At 38.1% G+C, this 24058-nt stretch overlaps 2 protein-coding genes and 1 long non-coding RNA gene across 7 annotated transcripts in view; 1 reads left to right on the forward strand and 2 right to left on the reverse strand.

Moving 5' to 3' along the window:
• The window catches only part of LOC311632473, a 32450-nt gene extending 30514 nt beyond the window's left edge, over nt 1–1936 (reverse strand). The window contains exon 1 of the long non-coding RNA XR_014796795.1: nt 1898–1936. This is a non-coding gene — a long non-coding RNA (uncharacterized lncRNA). The remainder of the gene's footprint in view (nt 1–1897) is intronic.
• Nucleotides 1937–2148: 212 nt separating this feature from the next.
• SFR1 (SWI5 dependent homologous recombination repair protein 1) lies at nt 2149–5787 on the forward strand. Of its 5 annotated transcripts, none has more exons than XM_084903371.1 (4): nt 2149–2266; nt 3035–3156; nt 3736–4143; nt 5140–5787. In XM_084903371.1, the coding sequence occupies exons 1-4, from the start codon at nt 2254–2256 to the stop codon at nt 5329–5331; spliced, it is 735 nt and encodes a 244-aa protein (XP_084759497.1). In that variant the 5' UTR covers nt 2149–2253; the 3' UTR covers nt 5332–5787. The 5 variants fall into 5 exon arrangements, with proteins under 5 accessions (XP_084759497.1, XP_084759498.1, XP_084759499.1 ...); XM_084903372.1 differs by having other exon boundaries at nt 2206–2352; nt 5140–5695; XM_084903373.1 differs by having other exon boundaries at nt 2213–2266; nt 3035–3152; nt 5140–5695.
• A 4125-nt stretch (nt 5788–9912) lies between these two features.
• The window catches only part of CFAP43 (cilia and flagella associated protein 43), a 75154-nt gene continuing 61008 nt past the window's right edge, over nt 9913–24058 (reverse strand). The window contains exons 29-38 of the mRNA XM_084904014.1: nt 21108–21215; nt 19053–19139; nt 18168–18256; nt 16343–16556; nt 14907–15019; nt 13850–14009; nt 13177–13341; nt 11474–11554; nt 10350–10503; nt 9913–10140 (exon numbers count right to left, since the gene is read on the reverse strand). Of these exons, the coding sequence (XP_084760140.1) occupies nt 9974–10140; nt 10350–10503; nt 11474–11554; nt 13177–13341; nt 13850–14009; nt 14907–15019; nt 16343–16556; nt 18168–18256; nt 19053–19139; nt 21108–21215 (1338 nt within the window). The 3' untranslated portion in view covers nt 9913–9973. The remainder of the gene's footprint in view (nt 10141–10349; nt 10504–11473; nt 11555–13176; nt 13342–13849; nt 14010–14906; nt 15020–16342; nt 16557–18167; nt 18257–19052; nt 19140–21107; nt 21216–24058) is intronic.

A 24058-nucleotide genomic window follows, 5' to 3' on the forward strand; every position in this document is an offset into this window, starting at 1 on the left:
CCTCCCCCCCCCAGGTCGTTCAACTGCTTGCTATGACATGCACTGACCACCAGGGGCGGCACAGAACATGGTGGGGGTCAGTGACGAAGTGGCACTGGCAGCAGGCGGCAGTGGAGGGGCTGCCGGCCCCATGGGCCCTGACAAGAGTGGGACTGTGGCAGGATGGTGGAGCAGATGAGTGGGCAGCACCAGGTCAAGAGGCCTACACTGCACTCTGGCCTGCAGCCGTGCTCACCATATCTCTGTGTGGGGACTCCAGCGCTGTTGACTCAGGTGGAGGGGACCCCAAGGCCCCAGGTCCAGAGGTCAGCTGGGACCTACCCTTCCATGACAGATGCTGGTGCTTAGATCGCCTGCCAGGCGTAGGGCCCACACCCATTCAAGATTTTCATATAAAGTAACAAATAGACTGCTTCTTAGGTACTAGCACTGTTTTCATCATCTGTAATAAATTCTCATTTAATCCTCTAATCCCTAGGAGGTCGGTATTATAACCCCATTTTACCCAGGAGGAAATCAAGGCACAGAGACACTACATTACAAAACACATGAAAGAATGGCGCCGGAATTTGAACCTCCGCCATTTGATTCCCACATTTGTTAAATCCTCCTGGGTCCTGACCACTTCTAAGCCCGTTAGAAAGATGCCAGTACAGAGACAGGGTCAATGTTTAAAAGGGCCATTCATTCACTAGGACTGAGAACTCTAGCCCCTTAAAATTCACACCTTCCTGGTGACTCAGAAATTACTCAACTGTCTTTCCCTAAACGCAGTACTCCACCCACTTTACTTAACATGGTTGTTGCCCAGCAACAGACCATCGCCACACAGGAAACAGAGAGGGTATTTCAGACTAAGGTTGTCGCTGCCCAGGATTCAGCAAGGACCAGGTCTGCTTCAAACGTCTGCATTAGGCAACAACGTAATCTTATGTAGGGACTAGAGGCCCAGTGCACAAAATTCGTGCATGGGGGTGTGTGTGTCCCTCAGCCCAGCCTGCACCCTCTCCAGTCTGGGACCCCTTGAGGCATGTCCAATTAGGATCGGGCCTACACGGGCAGGAGGACATCCCTCTCACAATCCATGACTGCTGACTGCCAACTGCTCACCTGCCTGCCTTCCTGATTGTATCTAACTGCTTCTGCCTGCCAGCCTGATCACCCCCTAACCACTCCCCTGCCAGCCTGATTGATGCCTAACTGCTCCCCTGCCAGCCTGTTTGCCCCTAACTGCCCTCCCTTGCAGGCCTGGTCATCCCTAACTGCCTTCCCCTGCAGACCTGGTCCCCCCATCTGCCTTTCCCTGCAGGCATGATTACCTACTACCCTCCCTTGTAGGCCTAGTCCCTCCCAACTGCCCTCCTCTGCTGGCCATGTTGTGGCAGCCATCTTATGTCCACATGGGGGCAGCCATCTTGAGTTGGAGTGATGGTCAATTTGCATATTACTCTTTTATCAGATAGGATGTGTTCTCATTCCTCTGCTGTACCACCACAAACATCCTTGGGAGGCATTTTCTCTCACATTTGAAGCCAAACTGAGGAAATCTAACTTTTGAGGTAGATACAGCAGAACCTTTGTGACTGGACCGCAAAGGCTAGAAAAAAGAGCTCAACTGGGTGGATTCTCAACAGGCCATTAACCCAGCGCTGCTCTTTGGTGGTCTCGGCCTTTGGGGAGTTTACGAGCTGTAAATTCAACACACAGACCTCCCTGCGGCTCTCGGTCCTGTCAAGTCCGAGGAAAGGTCTTCGCTGTGGCGAGCAAGGAGCCCAAACACAAACACAACGAAGCAGGAAGGAAAGTTCTGCACGAAAAGAAGAGGGAGGGAAAGTCGCGAAGAAAAGCGCGCTCCCACAGAAATCGACCATGAGCTCCGACGCTCAGCCCCGCCTACCTGACGCCGCAGAGGCTCGCTGCTGCGCGCGCAGCCCCGCTGCTCCAGGGCGGTGGGCGGAGCAGGACCGTGCGCGCGCGCGCGCACGCGCGCGCGCCTGTCAGTTTGACCAATCACGCGTCTCTGCCGCCTCTTCCTTGGCCTCGCCCCGCCCCTCCAGGCCCCGCCCCTCCCCTCCCTGGCCCCCTGGTGGAGACTCCTGGCTGTGCGCGCGCAGTGCCGCCGCTCTCGAGAGCTGGGTGAAGCCGAGCTGCGCGCGTCAGTCAGTCTGGCCAATCGCGCGCGGTTCCCGTCTCCCGCGAGGCCCGGCCCCTGGAACGCGAGCAGCCCTGGTCCGGGCGTCCATCGCCGTGGGGATGGCGGAGGGAGGTAGCGTCCGGGGCCGCGGGTAGCTGTGTGGAAGCTGACCTGCCTTGGGGGTCCGCTGTGCAGACGAACAGCGCTGCCTTTCCGCGGTCAGGGGTCCTCGTAACCTCCCCTCGGGCCCGGGGCCTCCAGGGCTAGTGTGGTTTCCTGCAATGGTGGGAGGGAAGGGAGGACTCCTCTGTCACACCCCCTTCCTCCCCGTAAAGTTGGCGCCTTTGTTTCGGGAAACAAGCTAAAGTGGACTCTGCTTTGCAGGGTCTTTTCGCTATTTAAACGGAAATGGTGCAGACAAGGCGTACATTTATTTGCTTTTGTGTTCCTTATCCCTGGGTTCTGGAGGGTCATTGGTTCTCATCGCACAGCCTTTAAGGTTCAGGGTGGTGGGACAGGACTGTCTGATCATGTTCTTTGGGGGCAAGATTTCAATTGTATTTCCTCTCCTTATGAAGCTGGCAGAACGAAATAAAAGAATTGTTAACTCTCCAACGTTGTTCTCCTCCCCATATGGCAGGCTTTGAATATGAAAACAAATGGAGACGCTAGCTAATTTGTCATGAAAAAAACTAGTAGCCACCTTGTGGACCAACACAACCTTATTTAGGAGGGTAAATGGAAAACAACAGCAAAAAGCAGTAACGAATCACAGCTAAGTGAAAGAGGAAGACGCTGGCTTACTTGCTGATGTTACCTATAATAAAACATTCTTCGATAAAGAAAATTTATGTGGGGGTTAATTTGATTTCCGTTTTGTGATGATTTTTTGTTTTTTAGAAGTATACCAAGATAACATTTTCAAGGTGGAAAGTCCCTCGGACTCAGCTGTGATTTTACCTAGCACTCCACAGGGCTGTGTCGATCTACCATCTCCCCAAACAAGTAGTTCAAGAAAGCAAGTATGAAAATTTAGTTCATTTAGTGGGCCGGTTCTGTTTCTAGTGATTGTGGCAGTGGTGGTTTTAAGTCTACTGAAGATGGTTAATTAACATCATGTGTAGCATTAATAAGTATATTAAATAATTTTAGATTTCCCAAGATAATGTATTTGACTTTTCTTCACCCCAAAAATTTCATTTTGAGTCAATTATTTAGTTTCAGATCAGGTTATTACAAATTGAAGAAGTTTGAATCTGCAGGGGCATGAAGGTCTTTGCTGGCAGGATCTAGGTCTATTCTGAAATTTGTAACTGAAGCCCCTATAGCAGGGTCAGGCATGTGCTAAGTTGCTGAACAAATGTTTGTGATTCCTGGAATAAGTGTCTCAACACTGTTGTAGATGAGTGATGACTTTGCTAGAATAAAACTAATGGAGCTTCCAGGAATTAAAGACATTTTGTGATGGTTACTTAAGATATATGGAGACAGCCATCTAGATAGTGTTGTGTGCCATAGAAATGTATGGTCTTTATTTCTAGTAGATTTAATTACATCAAGAATATTTTTTATTAACATTAATGCTTTTCTGCCTTTCACAGCCTATGAGTGCAACACTTAGAGAACGATTGAGGAAAACCAGATTTTCATTTAATTCCTGTTACAGTGTGGTAAAACGTCTTAAAATAGAGAATGATGAAAATGATCAGACCTTTCCAGAGAAACCATCATGTTCAACTGAAGAAAACTGTTTGGAACTGCAAGATAATTTTAAGCACATAGACAGTGAATTTGAAGAAAGTTCATATTTGAAAAATACCATCAAGAATATCAATGCATGTGAATATAAACCACTTGATACTGGCTCTTGCAGTGATCTCCAAAATGACTTAGATGAGAATCTTCCCCAAAAAGGATTAGATGAAGAAAAGGCAAAATTGGTGAAACAGATTCAGGAGAAAGAAGACCTTCTTAGGAGGCTAAAACTAGTCAAAATGTATAGATCAAAGGTGAGGATAATTTCAGAGTCATTGCATAATTTTTAAATTGTTAAATTTATTTTTAGGTAAATAGTAGGAAAGATATTTCAAAAAGAAGAAATTATTTTTAGCATAATAAGCAATAAGCCAAGTATTCTAGAAACCTGGTTTCCAACAACTTTTAACTTAAATATGTCAGATTTACTAGTAGAATCGACAAGGCCTCTAAACACCAGGTTCAACTTTTTAAAAGTACCACCCTCTGTTTAATAGCAGTTGTAGTTTTTCTAGCACGTAGCAATATTAGAAGTATCAAATGTTATATGTAAGTACAATGAGAATAGAAGTGACAGGTGATAGTGGATGATTTAAAAAGTTAAACATGGGCCACAGAGTATAAGAATAAGCATTTTTAGTAGTGATCTTTTATTCCTCCAAGTTTATTAAAAGTTCTACACATTTTGTTTGAAAAACAACAACAAATATACTTTAGATTTCATCCCAGATAGATTGAATTAAATAGGACTTGGACACTTGAAAGAAGATAACCTTTATTTACCTGGATCATTCAAATATCTGCAATTTCTCCTTCCCTAGTAATGTGGAATAAATGATGGAACAGTAAATCTTATTTGCTGTTTCAAATTTTTAGGATTTTTCTAAATACAGCTATGAGTTTTATGCTGCAAATAATTTTGAATATTTCATTTTTAAAGGTACAGCTGTAATAGAAACCTATTCTTGTTTTTCTACATAGTTTTGCCCTACTTAATGCTTTGATGTTTCCCTGAGGGTAAAGGGAGGCCTAGAGGTCCCACCAAACAAAATACCCTAGAACTCAATTGGAGTGTCATCGTAAAAATCACCCTATTTTTCCCCGGGTAGAAGACTCATTCATGACCAAATATTTTGGTACCCTTCAAACCTACTCCGCTGATTTAACAACTTAAGTTAAAATATTATGCCTGTCTAGTTATTGCCATACATTTATATGTGGTTTTTTTTTTTTTTTTCCCCCTGTTTCAGAATGACCTGTCTCAGTTACAGTTGTTAATAAAGAAGTGGAGAAGCTGTAGCCAACTGTTGCTTCACGAGTTGCAGTCAGCTATGTCTGAGGAGAACAAGAAACTCAGCCTTACTCAGTTGATAGACTTCTATGGGTTAGATGATAAATTATTACACTACAACAGAAATGAAGAAGAATTTATTGGTGTTTAATTTCTAATTTTTCCTCCAGAATATCTTTGAGGATGACAACTTAAAAAATACTTACACATTTTAAAGGGAAAGATATATACCATTAGGGCTTAAAAGGAGGTATCTTGATGAACATCAATTTAGGGTACTCTGTTAGATAAATATGTAAGTTCTAAAATTAAAGTTTAGTATTTTGGATAATCTGTGAAAAAAATTGACAAAGATAATTGAAAAAAATTTAAATCATGTTTTAAAACAATTTGGACAGTTTTGGAAGTCAGTTATAATACATTTTTTTTGTTTATTATAAAAAGATGTTTTATTTTAAATATTAAAAAATAGTTCAATCTGGTGAATGATTAAACCTAAACTGGTCTAAAATGCTTGCCTGTCTCCTAAGTTTGTGAACCTTGTTTTCATCAATTTACCACATATTTCCATCAATATGCTCTATTAGGTAATTAAATTCATATGTCCAAAATTATATTTCCATTTCTACAAATTTGTTTCTTGTATTCCTCATCTCATTTAGTGACATGACCATCTTTCTCTTACAAAACCACATTATCATCTCCTACTTTAAGACATTATGGCCTACAAGGTCTTTGCATTCATCTCCCTTTCTAGCTTCAGCTGTGAAATAGATGGGAGTGTCTACTTAGTTCACAGATACTTCTCAGCCAGAAACCCATCGTCATATGATTGTGTTTCTGGTTGCTCTGTTGTACAGTGTCATCCTGGCCATGTACAATAACCCAAGCTGGCCCAGTCTCGGAGAATTTAGAATTGTGCTCAGAAGAAAGCTCATTTCTTTGTGGCTGAAGCTATTGTATGTAAAGTTGGAAGCTTTGTGGCTGAAGCTATTGTATCTAAAGTTGGAAGTCCTTCCTGGGAGCTTTCTGGATTTCTGCTTTTGGGTCCTTTTAAGGGCGAAAACAGCTTTACTTACTTTTAAAAAACCCAACTAACTAAAAAAAAAGTTATTCCCTACTTGTAGACCCCCCTCCTCTAGGTGCACCTCATTTTCAGCCCAGTTCTTCCCAATGATCTAACAAACTTAATATTTGGCATGGCAGGAGACCCAAGGACTGCGCTCTTGCATCCATCCTAATTGTTAGTGCCCATGACAGTAAACTCGGTCACCTCCCTCCTATCTATCTTCTCCCCCAATACACAAATTCCTCCATTCTTGGAAATTGCTATTGTCACTGGCTTCTGAACCAAGAGGACTGGGCTAGGCCTCACATGTACCTTCCCTGGCCTTGGGGAGCTGTGCTGTTTTGTGCCAACCAGCTTCCATCAACTGCTGCTCAGCCAGAGGGCCTAAATGTGGCAGGGAAAGTGGTTTAGGTGCTGATGGTGCTGGCACTTGACTGCAGCTGCACTGCTAACTTAGCACATCCCCTGGGGTCACTCTTACATGTTCGTGTTCACTTGGGAGAACTACAGCATCAGTGGGAGTCTGGTTCTAGGAGAATTGGAGTAGATGGCACAGTAATGGGCATTTCCAAGGCATTGGCTGGAGGCTGAGGGCTCCAACAGCATAGTGGGTTCTCTAGTAACAGGGAGTAGGTTATGGAATATGGTTCAGACTTACGGGAGAGTTTGGAGCATAGGGATGCCCATGAGGTGGTCCCTTTTTACAAAATCTTTTCAGTTGAATTTCACCTCCATTTAATGGTACACATTACAGGCATACCTCAGAGGTATTAAAAATGGTTCCTTTCCAGACAACCACAATAAAGAGAGTAATGAATTTTTTGGTTTCCCCGTGCAACTTGGCTAACTGGTACAAGAGGTCTAGTTTTTGGCCCATCTCAGATTTCAATGTCTTCCTCATTAAGCTTATTCATTTCTAGCTTTATTAGGGTTGTTAGTTGACCTAATTTAAATATTCTTATGTCTTGTCTCAGGGAATAGGGAGGCCCAAGGAAAGGAACAACCACGCAGTGGAACTGTTAGGACACACACATTTCCCCATTAAATTCACCATCTTACATGGGCATGGTTTGAGGCACCCCAAAATAATTACAATAGAAACATCAAAGATCACTGGCCACAGTAATGAAAAAAATTTTAAATGTGATACAGAGTCATGAAGTGAGCAAATGCTGTTGAAAACATGGCACCAACAGACTTGTTTGAAGCAGTATTGCCATAAGCCTTAATTTTGTTAATACTCACCTGAGGATATTTTTTCCATTGATTTTTAGACAGTGGAAGGGAGCAAGAGAGAGAGACAGAAGAAACATTGACATGAGAGAGACACATCAATTGGTTGCCTCCTGCACATGCCTCAACCAGGGCGGGGCCAAGGATGGAGCTTGCAACTATGCCCTTGACTGGAATCAAACCCAGGACCCTTCAGTCCCTTGGTTGATGCTCTGTCCACTGAGCTAAACCAGCCAGGGCCTGAATAACATTTTTATTCATAAAAATGAAAGTGAACACTTAGCACTTGCTTTGTGCCAGTTTAAAAACTATATTAGCTCATTTGAGTATTACAGTGATCAACATCACAATTTTTAAGACATGGAAATTTAATATCAAGTAGTTATTTTAAAAACTAGTTATTTAAAATTAGTGCCCGAGCCAGGATCTGAAACCAGGCAAATCAATACCAGAGCCCTATTCTTAAGTGCTATCCTTAAAGCCATGCTATGTTTGACCCAGTTCATTACATTGCTTTTAAATAATATAGATATTTTAAAGTGCTATAAAATATGAATATAATTGCTGTTAGTTCAGCAGAAGCTGAGAAGCATCAGTACCATGGACAGTATCAAAAATAGGTTGGGGTGCATGACCCAGGTACCTTTCCACAGCCAATCCCCCAAACTGGAGGATACCTTCTCTCGAAAAGTTCTGCTATTCAATATTAGAATATAGTCTGGGGGGAGGGGGTATGAGGTTCCTGCTAATCTCCACTCTATGCACGTCTCAAAGCTGTGGCATTCAAGCAAAAAACATTGCCGGTCACCTAGGGTGGCTACTAAGAAATAGAAACCACACAGACTGTTTGGTTTGTTAAGATCTTGGAATTCACAGAGCATTATCCAGTGAAATTTATGGCATTCCAGGGGTCTTCAAACTACGGCCCGCGGGCCACGGCCACATGCGGCCCGCAGAGGAGTCTGATCCGGCCCGCCAGGTTTTTTGGGCAGTGAGCGCAGCCGAGGTGTTACAGTAGGAATTAGTAGTTCATATAGTCTGGCCTTCCAGCTCTCTGAGGGACCGTGATCTGGCCCCCACTTTAAAAAGTTTGAGGACCCCTGGGACTATTAGCAAATGGAGCCTGCAGGCCGTTAGTTTGGGTGACATGGAATTTGTATCGCCAGTGGAGGAAGGGAGGAAGACTAGAATGTCCATGATTGATTCCAACTGACAGGACAGAGAACTGTCAATCCTATCTTACGTACAAGGTATTTGTATTCTTCACACACTTATCCATGCTTGGGTCTATGTTCCCATGCCCCAAACCCAAAATTCCCTTGTCAGATAATTTTGAAGGACTTTAGATATAGGAAATGTTACCAATGGCACTTCCCTGCTGAATCAGAAAAAAATCTGACTACTTCAGGAGTGATTCTATTACTAAGGGAAGTCATAAAAAATGTTGGTCATATTATTTCTCTTACCATTCCCATCTAGTATTGATCAGTGTGTGGGTGGTCAATTACAGTATTGTCCTGACAATTTCTAAATAAATTTTAAATCTCCTAACTACTTTTTTCTAAATAGGTTTTAGAGTAGCTCTCTTGATTTACCTACACCAGTATACATTGGACATGGCGTTGCAGATTAAAATTAGCAATTAATTCACAAATTGCAGAACAATGAGACATTGACATCACTTGAAGATTGTGGTCAGTGTTCCATATGGTATCATCTTGGAATGTAGCAGTCCACTGGCTATAGAAGAGCAGAGCAGTTTCTGACCAATTAATCTCATTATTCCATTCTCATCTGCATGAACATAGCAATAAACTTTTCATGGAAATAAAAAAAAAAATACACATTTTTTTTTCTGTTTGCTAAACAATTGGGTAGGACACAAAATTGAATTCTGTTACAATGAACATAACATGTAGAAGATTACTAGTATGTTATGTACAAAAAATGTCATAATTTATGAATGATTTAGGGCTTGATAAAAATAAATCGTTTACCATGTTCTCATTGCTAGAACAAGGAATAATCTTATATGTTCTGGCAATTTCTCTTCTGACTATAGAAGAAATGCTTATTGAGGAAAACTTAGGAAATATAGAAAAGTATAAAAATCATCCATAGTTTCATCATAACTTCAGGTAATTCATAAAATTAGAAATGTCACTTGTGGCAAAAAATAACTTTCTATTATCTTTAGTACTTCCTATACTATCACTGTGGAAATAATTTTTGATAAAATTGAAATGAAATAAAATAGATCTTGAATTCTGAGAAAAAATCTTGTTCATTCTTAAAAACAATAATTTATTTATGTATGCATGACAAACATTTTTATAATTAATAATACTAAAATTAAATAATTTGCTATTAAACTATGCAACTGAGAAGAGGCTCCACTTAAATTTCCTGATATGAAAGAACAAAAAACCATTTAATCAAATTAAAATATTTTTAATTGATTGATTTGGTCTTGTGTTTCCCACCAGTATTTTTACATTTGCATAAGAGCAGGATATGTTTTCATCCTTAATCTTTGAACTTCAGCTTGCAGTACTAAAATCTGTTCAGCTTGTTCTTTTGAAATTTGTGCTAATTTTTGTTGTTCCATCATGCTTGCATATTGTCCTTTGGCAATTTTTTCAAAAGTCAGTTGAGACCCTATCCCAAAAAAGAAGAAGAAAAAAAATTAGTTGGGTTATTTTCTATACTGTCAAATATAATGATAGTATACAGAATCAATTAAAAGCATAAAAGGAATGCTGGTAGCTTTTATAACAACTGTACAGATTTCAGAACTACTGGTTACTTTAAAAAAACAAAAACAAAACAAAAACCTACAGTTGAGTAAAGACATAAAGAAAGCTTACCCATGGCAGTAGAGATGTCTTTTCTCTCTGAGACAGCCACCAATTCTTCTTGTAAACTGCAGCTTAGATTATAATTTGCTACATCTTTTTGATTGCTGACATTTCCTAGTTTCTTTAGTAGTTTTTTACGGTGTTCCACGTCCTTTTTATGGGTCTGAAATTTTTGTTCCCATGAAGATCCACAAAAGTAATTTTGAAAAAATATATTTTATAAAGACATTATTCTTAAAATTTATTATCATCATTAAGATATCATCTGGTCATCATATATTTAGTGTTTATAATAATGCCTGAACATAGTAGGTACTTAAATTATTTGTTGAAAGAAGGAACTGTACACTACAACATTTTAGAAGATCTTGTATATTCTTAAGAATGAGATAAGATTAAAACATGTAGACTTGATATTACTTTGTTTTCATTTTCTACTATAGGCCTGGTGTACAAAATTCATGCACAGGAGGGGGGTAGTTCCTCAGCCGGGCCTGCACCCTCTTGCAATCCAGGACCTCTTGGGGGATGTTTGACTGCAGGTTTAGGCCCAATTTCACAGGGATCGGGCCTAAACCGACAGTCAGACATCCCTCTTGCAATCCGGGACTGCTGGCTCCTAACTGCTCTCCCGCTTGCCTGCCTCATTGTCCCTAACCACCTCTGCCTTCCTGCCTCATTGCCCCTAACCGCCTCTGCCTCAGCCCCCCGCCACTGTGGCTTCCTCCAGAAGGACATCCAGAAGGTCATTCGGCTGTCCAGTATAATTAGCTTATTATACTTTAATTATTATAGATGTGCTACATTTGTTAAGCAGTTATGAAAAATAACTTCATAATGCCAAGAAAAGTCTATCAATATTTCTATTATACAAATCATAAACTAATGTGAAATAGGAAATTCATGTGCACTCAGATATGTCCCAAGAGGTTAATTCTAATATTAAAAGAAGTGCTTCATTTATCAGACTTGTTATGGTTGCAAAGACACTATTCAGGGACCTCTAATCCTGATATCAGTAAAGGTCCTTAATTTTGTTAGGTTCTGTTTGAATTCATGATTTGGAACACTGTTACTTTGTTCAAATGATCACCATTGTTGGGATTATAATGATAAATATCTTTGAGACTTACCTTTTCTATAACAGCAATAGTTTGCTCCATTATTCCAATCTGAATGGCAACCAGAGTCTCATAGTTTGGTTCATTTAGGTACTTTGAGAGAAGAAAAAACAAACAAAAAAAACCCCTCACAATAAATGTAAAAACATTTTTCTCTATTTCTTTCAATAGATAACTTTAAGATATCTTAGTTTTAAGAGTTATTATTTTCATAAAAATTATACATCTAAGTTAAGTCATTCGACTTTTTTGCTGTAATATTTACTTGTATTTAGCCACTGAAATGCTCACCTACAATGCTAATGATTACAAATGTTTACAGTTGTTTTCTCATTCATTCTTCAAGTCACTAAATATTATCTTATTTGAGTCCCACATTAACAGTGTTCTCGTTAAAAACACCGAGGGAGATACAAAGATTAACACAACCTACCATCGAGAAAAAGAGAACATATAGACTTGATTAGTTGCCAAGAAATATATAAAATGACTGCAAATTCGAAGATTGTGTTGGGATGTGGTTTCACTGGACTTGGGGAAATCAAAAGGCTTCATGGAAGACATGGCATTTAAGCTAGACTTTGAAAAATAGAATTGGGATGTAAAAATAATGAGGAAAGATATTCTAAGGAGAAGAACTGTTAATAAGCAAAGGCATAGAGATAGAATCCTAGATAACAGTAATCAGTTTGGTTTGAGAATACTGACGTATAATAGGATCTTGGAATGAATTTGAAAAATAAGGTTGAATGATACTGAACATTCACCTAAGGATTTCATAATTCATAAGCCAGGTAAGAAATGGCAGTTGAAATATGTTTGAGCAGAATATGAATATCAATCTGACAGTAGTATATAGTATAGATTAGATAAGAGAAAGAGTCAAGGTCAAGAGACCAGTTAGGAGATGATTATAAAATACCTAGTCTAAACCATTGAACAGGAACTTGTGAGCTAGGGTAAAGGCAGTGGGGATAGAGAATGAAAAAATACCTAACTAAACTAGGCAAGACATGGAAGGCAAGGCAAAGAGGGTAATCAAAGATGACTACAACTTTAAGCCTGAGTGAGTGACTAAAAACATACCACAGGAGCAATTTAAGAAGAGTTGCTCTTGAGAGGTGTGAAATATAGAAATAGTTTGAGGGAGGTAAGGGCCAGAGAGCTTGGATTGGAATGAAATTGAACTGGAAACCAGAGAGCTTGGATTAGTCTTTTAAAAGTAATCAATGAAGTTAGAAAAACAGAGACCATCAAAGGAGAGGGCATGGAAAGAAACACAAGCAGAGCTAAGGGCAAAGTCTTAGAAAATAGGTATATTCAAGAGTTAGAAGCAAAAGAGAATTCAGTAAAAGGGGCAAAGTGGTTTGACGTGTTGGAAGCAAAAAAGGAGAAAACGAGGATGATAAAAGCTACAAAAGTGGGCATCAAGAGAGTCAAATGCTATGGAGAGTTGAAGGATCTTGATGACTGGGAAAGTGACCACTGGATTTGATAAGTAGGAAATCTTTGATGAACTATAAGATAGAGCTATACGACAGAATGGATCGCAAAGAACCCAAGGCAGTAAATGTAAATTACTGGAAGGAAAGACAGATTTTGTAGACACACTATGAAATACTTCTGGCTTCAAAAATGCTTGATATCATTGAGGCTTTTTATTAAGAACTGGTTGAATGAAATTAAAATTATATAGAGGGGCAGGGAGAACTTACCTTTTGACGTTCTCTTGAGAAAAATAGCATCTGAATATCCCAAGCCCTCTGATTTAGATCTTCCATTTCCATCTCCATTTTCTTATGTTCCCACTCAATCTGAAATATTCCTTTGTGGATATCTTTACTTTCCATCATGCTAGCAACTTTCTTATGCCCTTGAGTCTTAAAAAAAAAAGGTACAATCTGATAGTCATATAATATGATTTTGCACAAAGAACACAGAATATTTGAAGCTATATTCTATAATTGGAAAACATGGATCACAGAAATAATTGTGTCTTTAAAAATATAGCAAGTATTAAAAAATTACTTCTTGGGCAAAATCTGATCCCTATCAAGCATGGTAGTTATTAAACAGAAGAAATTATAGGATAAATTTGAATGATATAGCCGATTTATATGCCAATGCCTCAATCTCCCAGTCTGTATGCATTTGTAACCTGGCTCTCTGCCCTGCTTCCTGATGCAACAGATAAACTGTTGAAAACCAAGATTAAGAAAAAGTCTCAAAGGCAGACACATTACAGTGAAGAGAACAAATATATATTTTTGAAATGTAGTACGTAACATGTCAAAAACTTTGTAAGCCAGAGAAAATAATCACATTTGTCATAAAAATGAAAGAATAAAAAATATTTAAATTGTTTTCTCTTTAAAAAATAATAATTACCCGAATCACGGCATTAAGGTCTTCAATGATGGTCTTGTTGATAAGAATGGCGTCAGCATACTCCAGCAATAACTGGAAATTCTCTATTTCTACTTGTCCTTGTTTAAGGAGAATTTGGATGGTCAAATTCAACTGGAATTTCACTTTCTCTTCCTGTAATCTAAATTGAAAAAGACTTCAAAGTAAGTAGTTATAATGTATTTATATTTCAAATTTCACCATTATCTGAGACTATCCAAACTTAAATGTCCGAAATTAATGTGGAAAATATGTTCCCAATAATGAGCTTTCCTAGATGTCTCCAGGATACCTTTTTTTTTTTTTTTTTTAATTAATATGGATCACTTGGGCTGCTCAAAGAATGGTACGGACAAAAATATATTCATAAAGTTTATATAAAAGATTAATATAATTGTGATATAAGTTGAAGAAAATAGAAATGCTACCAAATAATAAATCTATTGATGTTTTGGCTATGTATTGACTTCTGATGATATATTAACAAGGTTTAATCTATCTGCTACTTATCAAATCCATTTCTCTTTATAACTAGATCTTAAAATGACATGTTAATATGGCTGTAAATATAGCCAAAAGTAAAGCAAGGTCAAAGCTCTATCCCCACACTCAGCAAAATACAACAAGTTCTCCTAAAGAAAAAGATATTAGCTGATTAGGTGACTGAATGGAAAATTCTTAAATATCTGCTTAATTTTTCCACGCAGTTGTTTGTGTGGTTTGAGCCCCAAATTACTGATCAGCAAAAACAAATTCTTTGTGTTTTTTTGTGGAAGGAGATGAAAAAAATACTAATTTTCCCCCAAAAGTTACCTATTTGTTATAATAGCAATGGAACATGCTGGCAAGTTCCATTCTGAAATAAGGTGCTACGTAACAAAATGCACTTTTTCGGAGAAATTCTGAGGCTCAAGGAGATAGATAAGTCTCTGCCACCTGTAAGCCAATGAGCAGGCATTCTTCCTCCAGGATAATAGAAGCTAACTTAGTCCTAGCTTAGACTTTGAATAAATGAACATAAGTGAAAGGTTGGATTTACAGAACGAGTTCATGGGTCACTTTTTCAATTTCCTCTTGCACCTTCTCATCCTCCTCCACTCTCTTCCGGAGGAAAGCCATCATTTCCACTAAACCAGCTGCTTTCTGCTTTACCTGAAGAAACCAAGCCACAAACATCTCAGAACATATGGAGCTTTAGAAATAAAAGCAAATAAAATTTTAAATAATTTTAGAAAACATACATCTTTTAACTTTGTAACAAAACTGTAACAAACCCATTTTTCTAAGAGATTAATAAAAAATTAGATCCCTGCCATATGTAATAATACAAGATTTCTAAAACTTATATGGTATATCCCATGAATAATTTGAAAAGTATCAAATATTATTCTTGCTGAAAATCAAATATGCAAGCAATAGAATTTTTCTTATATCATATTTTAACATTTGCTCTCATCACCTTAGGTAAAATGATAAAACCATAGATACTTTATAAAAATAGGCCAACCTGTGGCACTGAATTTAGGGAATTTGGGGGAGGGGAGAAAGGAGGTAGTCAACAAGCAACAAGAGGAAGAATTCTCTTTCCAATTAAACACACTCTCAACTTTTTACCCTTTCTACATTTTATATTTTATTGACTTCAGAGAGGAAAGGAGAGGGAGAGAGAGAAACATCAATGATGAGAGACAATCATTGATAGGCTGCTTCCTGCATGCTTCAGACTGGGGATTGAGCCTGCAACCCAGGCATATGCCCTGACTGGGAATGGAACTGTGACCTCCTGGTTAATAGGTCAGCGCTCAGTCACTGAGCCACTTTGGCTGGGTTACATTAAAAAAAATATTCTAGCAGAACTATAAAAGGTTGTTTCTGGTGAAATATAATTCTAATCTATGCAAAAAAGAGATAAGAACTACTCAGGATCAAGGCAGAGAGGAGAAGGGAAGTTATGTCTATATTGTGGTAGCCAAGAAAAATATAATATGAGCCATAAATGCAAGCCACATATGTAATTTTAAATTTTGTAGTAGCCACATTATAAAAAGTGCAATTAAACAGGTAAAATTAATTTTACTAATATATTTTATTTAACACAACATATCCAAAATATTAACATTTCAACCTGTAATAAATATAAAAATATTGAGACTTTTACTATTATTTTTTTCATTATTTTAAGTTTTCTAAATCTGTGTGTATTTTTCACCTACAGCATGTCTCAATTAGGACTAGCCATATTTATTTCAAGTAAACAATAACTACATGCAGTGTGGGTCTACACAGGTACAGACCTATACTTAGCCCTCAGTAACACTATGGCTAATATTTTATTTCATTTTATTCTTATTAATATTACTAATACTACCATAGCAAGAAAACCTAAACAATTAGATTTTTCTGGGAGTACTGACCACCATAACCTATACATTTTATATTAGTGCACTAAATGAAAAGAAATAAAATGTTACATACTTTTTGTTCATTTTCCACTTTCATTCGTCTGGTTGCACAGAAATGATTCCAGACTGCGAGGTCCACGCCTTCTGGCATGTTATTCACATTGTCCAGGTCATCCATGGCTTTCATTAACTGAGCAAAGGCATCTCTATTCAATTTCCCAGATCCTGGTCGTTCTCCAAAAGGCACAAGAGTGGCCGATTCTGATTGTGCTTTTGGTTTGTGAATCCTGGTATTAGCAATAAAAGCCCATCAACCTTTCACATCCTCACACATACAAAAACAAAATCAATGTTAAATAATATGATCCTTAGCATAGGTATGACATTGCATGACACTTTTCCTTTGGCACTTGAAGTCAGATTATTCCAAAGAGAAAAGCACCCTCTTTGACCTGTTTCCATATTCTCTGGATCCCAGTCATGACCTTGGCTAAACTATAGATGTTCCCTGACTGTTGTCAGCACTGGCAAATTTACCTGGATTACAGAATGTCTCCCTTCTTGAAGGAGAGATAAAGAGTGTCCGGGACAAGCAAAATCCACAGGAGTTCATTACCAATGAACCAACTTTACAAGAAATGTTAAATGGTTTTCTTTAAGCAGTAAAGGAAAGGTCATAACCAGAAATGAGAAAATACGAGAATTGAAAAAATACACCCTTCTTGGTGTTTTTTTTTTAACTGTCAGGGGAAGGCCGAGGAGAAGGGTGGGTGCTCCCTTGTCCTGTGCCATGTCCTCTGCAGCTACCCTTTTTGCAGGTGAGTAGCTTAGGCTATGTTCCGATACGTACACAACTTGAAAAGAGCCTCTTTTATCTACGTTAGTACGTTAGTTTTGTTCCCCTGCTGTGGCTGGGAAGGGAGTTCACTATCAAATGCTTTATAATACACCATGACGTGAATATTGTTATTCTGTTTCTCTACATGAGGAAAGTGAGGCTCTGGGAGAACTTATTGGTCCCAAGACACAGGGCAGATCTGATGGTAAAGTTAGGATTTAAGGCTAATTCTGTTTGGCAATAAAACTTAAACTATTCCCATTGCTGCCTCCCAATATATGAGAGCTTTCATTACTTTCTTCACAAGGCTTATTATAATGCATTACTTTAAAAATAGGGAAATCAAGATATGAAGCATGTTCTAAATTGAGGTCTTCAGGTTGCATGTAACCCATCAAGGGTGAGAGAATGAGTTTGTATCTCATACACAAATGAGCCTATAGTTTTCTGACAAACTCCTGATTTCTAGATTACATTTGAAAACTACGGAAATATAAATTTATAAAAATTTGGAAATATGCAGGAATGTAATTCAAGAATTTGTACTGGCATTTTTTGAACTTTGTCTTAAACACAATCACATGAGATGTTCTGAGAAAAAGTGATTTGTGGTCAAATAAGTTTGGAGCACACTGCTTACTCCATTTTTTTAATATTTTTTTTTATTTGGAGATCCAAAGGCCAAAAACAAGTCCTGAGAAGTTCTTGTAAAGAAAACTGTTTAACGTTTTTGGTTTTTTAAATCAGTGTTTTCCCCAAACTTATTTTGTCCTGGAAGCCTTTTACATGTAGTTCCAATTCATACCACAAGGGACTCTATGCTTACTTAGGTAACTATTTTTACATAATGAAAAGAAATGATTATTCTTCATTACTAACCTTAAGATATAAGAATAATCTTTTAAAAAACTGAATTATATCAAGACACTTGAACATTTTCACTTAAAAGATGTTAGGCTGAATATTTCCATCTAATTGTGAGGAAAAGCTGAAATCTGATAACATTCCTATTTATTTAGAGACTTTTCCTCAGAAACATGATAGCAAAGGAGATACAAACCTTGGTCGGCGTTTAAAAAGTTTGTAGAGCATATCCACCTGATGACTGGGGACTTCAGAAAATTCCTTTTTAAAGCTGCGATCCATAACCTAAGCACAAACAGGTCATTGCAGGATTGCAATTGTTTCAGAAACATTTTATTTGTTGGCAATATAGGGTTATTATCACTTTGATTTTTAAATCCATGAAAACTCGGTTTATAAAGTAGACTTGTTAGGGAGCGACCACTCACTGTACAAGGATTTCTCAAAGATTTATTTTTATTAGGAAGCACATCAGTGAATTAAAAGTATTATTTCATATAAGAGGTCCTAGAACTGAAGTTTTACAAAATACTTACCCGTAAAACATGAAAATCTATTCCATTCCTTCCCATTCCTATTCCATTCTTCTTTTTTCTTTAATTGACTGGCTGCCTCCCACATGTGCCCCAACCAGGGCCAAGCAGCGAACCCACTACCCTTCAGTCCTTGGGCCTATGTGCTAACAGTTGAGGAACACTGGAAAGGGCTGTTCCATCCTTCTTTCTATACTTCCCTATTCCATTATTTTCCATTAAAAAACTACTGATCATAATCTACCAAATTGATATCATAACCAAATAATGGGGCCTGCAACCTGAAATTTGAAAAACTCCAAAGTCTAGATGATCTCTCTTATTTTTGTGCAAGAGAAAGCTTAAACCAGAGATGTTTACACTCATTTATTTTACACAGTGATTCTCAGAAATATATAAAGGTATAGAATGGAATTAACTCATAACTGGGAATTGTAGTAGGAGAAGAATCTATGAGGAAATTAAATTGTAGTCCTTTTAATCTTCTCTTAAGTCCAGGCAGCACCAACTCTACTGCATTGGTGAGTGGGTAAGACTATGGCTCTCACCTTGTCTTCTGCCAGTAAGTTGTCATAGTTTTCCTTGTACGATTCAAGGTCATCTTTAGCTTTCTGGATGGCCTCTGTAGTCTGGGTCTATAATAATATTAGGAATAGCCAGTTGTAATGGAATATTCTTCAGAATAAACAAAAATATTTGAGGTACTAAAAAAACAAGAAATTTCTAGTACAAGATAAATGTTCCAGTGACGTATCCATTGCAGATAACATTAAAAAAAAAGGGGGGGGTTATTGATTTCAGAGAGAGGAAGGAAGAGAGAGAGGTAGAAACATCATTGATAAGAGAGAAAATAATTGATTGGCTGCCTCCTATTGGGGATTGAGCCTGCAACCCAGGCATGTGTCCTGTCTGAGAATCTAACCTTGACCTCTTGGTTCATAGGTCAATACTTAACCACTGAGCCACAGCAGCTGGGCTGCAGATAACATTTACAGAAAAATAAACCAACTGGAAACATTATAAAAACAAACATCTAATCACCTGTTTCTGAGGATAGCTAGTTCTGTTTGTGAGTGTGGAAGTGACTACAGAGCATGCTACATTCTCGGCAGAGCAGTATGGATGATAAAATCTCACAGGCTTGGGAGTCTCCTAGAGCTGGATTCTGAGAGACTGAATATACACAGTAAAAGGACAATGGCCAGATGAAATGTAAAAATAGAACTCTTACTCTTAACCTCTATAGCAATTGGCCACAAACTGTCAAGACTTTGAAAAAATAACTTTCATCTTTTTCAATATTTGCCACCATCTCTAACTTAGGACCAATCAGAGAAAGCCAACGTACTCCCCAAACCAATCACATAGGCTGCTGAATTTCTAAATAACTTCCTCTCCCCCATACTCCCACCCCACTTCCTCATGCCAATAACATCAGAGTAGAGGGCACCTGAAGCCCTCTTTTATTATTATTATTATTATTATTATTATCATTATTATTATTATTATAAAACTTTCCCATCCCCCTGCCTGCATTTGAATGTCTGCCAAACACAAATGATGGTGGCTGGTTCCCTTATTATATCAAGCTCTGAATAAATAGTCTGCTTATTCTTATTTAGATGGTCTTCACTTATTTTCATGGTTCCAGTTCCTGCCATATTATGTACTGGGTGACTTAGGCATGTTACCAGTCTCTCTGAGATGCTCTCCACATCTGTAAGGAACGCCAATACCCTGCAGGGTTGCTATGAGTAGGGTTGTATGTAGAAGGCGCTTTGCATATGCTGCTTAACAGACTTAGCAAAGAGTAAGTGCATATGTCATATATGATACTTTAAATCATCCATATTCATAACTTATCTTTTATTAGTATTACCAATAAAGGCTGACATTTTTAGAAAATTATGTGACAAGTATTTTTCTTTCATTGTCTCTTTAATGAAGCATATCTATCCATGCTCCTATTTATTAGATAAAGTTTTACAGAATATGATAGCTTTTTATCCTATAATTTAACCCAATGCTTACATTAGTAAAACTTAGGGTGCCATATGGTCCAGAGAGAACAACATTCCTTAGTGAAGTGCTTGCAAATAGCTTAAAAGGCTGTATGTCTTATCCAAGGCCCCATAGCCAGTCAGTGATTAAAATCAGATCTTTTCAACCATGAAGCTATATGGCCTCATTTTATAAACCATGCTAGAGGCCTGATGCACAAAATTCATGCAAGAGTAGGCCTTTCTTCTCCCAGCTGCCAGCACCAGCTTCCCTCTGGCACTCAGGACCCAGGCTTCCCTTGAAGCCCTGCCTTCGTCCTGAAGGTTGTCTGGAGGGATGTCCGGTCTAATTAGAATATTATACTGTTATTATTATAGCTGTCACATGAAAGGTAAATGGTTCTTTTGACTAAATGATTGCAAATGAAGAATCACATAACTTTCACCTGACCCCGGAGCAAAGTCCCAGACAGGGCGCCATGGAAGGCACACAGCTGAGGAGGAATATGGGAGGAAGGAAGGGTCGAGGCATGTGTGCTCTTGTTACGAAAGGAGCATGTCTATCCAAAAATGCTGTACTCAGGTATCAGATACTATACTTACTTTCTCCTCCTGCTTCTTTGTAAGATAGTTGTTTAGAAATGTTTCTCTGGTGCTTAATTCTTCATCCAATAGCAAAGAAAAGAGAAGGTTACTTATTTTCAATTCCTCCTGTGGAAATATTTAAAAAGAGGAGGGGAGAATGATCAATAGTACTACTTAAGAAAGGATTTTTTTTATCTGTAGTAGTTTCAACAATAAAGATTTTAAAGTAATAATAATAAATAAAGGATTATTCTACTTAGGGGCAAAGACTTGGCACTCATCAATCAAGTTTATGACATACCGTGTTTCCCCGAAAATAAGAAATCCTCCGAAAATAAGACCTAGCGCATGGAAAGATAAGACATCCCCTGAAAATAAGACCTAGCACAACTTTGGAAGAAAAAATTAATATAAGACACTGTCTTATTTTTGGGGAAACAGGGTAGAAGAAAGATAAATCTTTTTTTAAGAAAATGGGGATATAAACCGTTACAATAATTACTTAGTTATTTTACACTTTTCATCTTTTCAATATAAGGTAAAACATATATACAGAAAAAATGTATCAAACAATATGAAGTTTAATGTATTATTGTTAAGGCAGATACCCTTGTAGTCACTGTCCACTTCAAGAAACAGAACTTTGCACAACCCAAAGCCCTTCCATGTGTCTCATCATAGCCTCCACCCCAATGATAACCACTGTCATCACTCAGAGTAATCATTTTCTTGTGTTTCCTTAGAGTTTTATTTCCCAAGTATGTTTGTCCAAGTACAATAGTATAACCTTATGTATTAAAAAAGGTCACATTTTAAAGTTTTTTAATACTCCACAGATTCCTTTCCATCCCTTTCTTTTCCTTACATTTATCTGTAGTTATCACCTAATCTACATTTTACCAGTTGTATATTTACGGTGACTTTATCAGGGTCCTTCATCCCATGTATTTCCTGAAAATTGGCAGCTGGATCAGAGGTCTAATGAGACCCATATTTAGGTCCCTTTGGCAAGACTGTAGGAGATACTGTGTTCTTTGAAAAGGAGACATATAATACCAGTTGTCTTTCTTTTTGTGATGTTAGCAGCTATCAATGCTCAATGCCCAGGTCCATTAATCCATTGGGAGTTGCAAAATGGTAATATTCTATTTCTATTATTTATTTTTTTAACTTACTAATTGAAATATATAGTAATAAAAGGGTAATATGCTAATTAGATTAGACATTCCTTCTGGACATCATGCCGGATGTTCTTCCTGAGGAAGCTGGGGCCGGAGGGAAGCTGGTGCCGGAGCCAGGGGAAGGAAGGCCTACTCTTGCATGAATTTTTGTGCTTTGGGCCTCTAGTTATTTTATAAAGAGAGGTTTCTTCTTTTTGTTACAGTGCATATAGAAAGGTAGAATAAATACTTGATGCTTTCTCTTTACCTATTTATTTATATTAATATAACGAATTGGTTGTTATCTTCTTAAAGTGAACCATTAGCATTTTTTTACTTTTTAAAATATCACAAATTTATAAATTTAAACAAATTTGATGGTTTTCAGCTTGTTGCAATTATTACCATTGTTGAATCTTAAATTGTTCCCTTTAGGGGAACTTTTAAAGTTGTTTCCTGAGTCCATTTGATATTACTTAGTAGTCTGTGATAGTTTTCTCATTATCTTGTATGAAAGATATTATAAGCATATCTTTATAAAATAAGAGCTTTATTAAGATGTGTTTCCCAGTCCATACACTTATTTAAGTGTATAACCCATTTTGATTTTTACTATATTCACAGAGTTGCACAACCATCACCACAATCAATTTTAGAATATTTCTCTCTCTGAAAATAAATCCTTTATCAGTCACTTCCCATTTCTCTCCACGCCCCACGTTCCCCCTTTCCCCCCTGCTTACCTCCCATAGGCTTCCCTGCCTCAGCCCCAAGGCAACTACTAATTAACTTTCTGTCTCTATGGACTTGTCTATTCTAGACATTTCATATAAATATAATTATTCATTATGTGGTCTTGGGTATATGGTTTCTTTTACTTAGCATGTTTTCAAGGTTCATCCATGACATAGCATGCACTAGCTTTTTTTGCTGAATAACATTCTATTATATGGATAAACCACATTTTATTTACCCATTACAATTGTTGGACATTTGGATTATTTTTACTTTTTGGCCATTATGACTAATGCTGCTCTTATGACTAATGCTGGGATATTCATTTCCAGTCTTCCCCCACCCAACTACCATATACATACACTCCCTTCCTGCCAGGCCAGTCACTGTGTTCTATCTATGGCCATGTCTGCTGAGCAGTGACACCTCTCCCATGGCTACAGGTCTTGCTGGGCCCTGGTACCAGCTTCCTTTCCTGCCTCTTTAGCTCTAGGGATGGTACTGGCTTCCCATTGGTTCTAGTTTCTGTGTGTTTTGCCATTCCTTGTTGTTTCCCTTGCCTATACCTCAGTAAAGAGTCCATGCATTGCCGAAACTGGTTTGGCTCAATGGATAGAGCGTCGGCTTGGGGACTGAAGGGTCCCGGGTTCAATTCCGGTCAAGGGCATGTACCTTGGTTGCAGGCATATCCCCAGTAGGGGGTGTGCAAGAGGCAGCTGATCGATGACTCTCTCTCATCGATGTTTCTAACTCTCTATCTCTCTCCCTTCCTCTCTGTACAAAATCAATAAAAAATATTAAAAAAAGAGTCCTTGCATTAAACTCTCTTAAATAAAACCTTCTTTGGTATATCATTCCTGTTGGGCTGTGAAGAATATAGATTGCTTCCTCAAGGTTCCTTTAACTGCCCTCATCTTCTTTTGTTGGTCCCCTTGCTTTGGTGAGAAACATCTTCCAGCAGCTCCCTGAAAATGGGTGCATGTAAATTTTTGAGACTTTGCATTTCTCAAAATCTTCTTCTTCATCTCTTACATGCAGTTGATAGCTTGGCAAGGTATAAAGTCTAATGTTAGG

The sequence above is a fragment of the Pipistrellus hanaki genome (assembly GCF_964339955.1).
Source record: "Pipistrellus hanaki genome assembly, chromosome: 14".
NCBI lineage: Eukaryota > Metazoa > Chordata > Mammalia > Chiroptera > Vespertilionidae > Pipistrellus > Pipistrellus hanaki.

Excerpts from the sequence above, each read along its gene's own strand:
- SFR1 (XM_084903370.1), top strand. The coding sequence starts at position 3,016 with ATGATTTTTTGTTTTTTAGAAGTATACCAAGATAACATTTTCAAGGTG. Across the intron at positions 3,157-3,735 it reads CAAGTAGTTCAAGAAAGCAA|CCTATGAGTGCAACACTTAG; the intron begins GTATGAAAATTT and ends TGCCTTTCACAG. Across the intron at positions 4,144-5,139 it reads TCAAAATGTATAGATCAAAG|AATGACCTGTCTCAGTTACA; the intron begins GTGAGGATAATT and ends CCCCTGTTTCAG.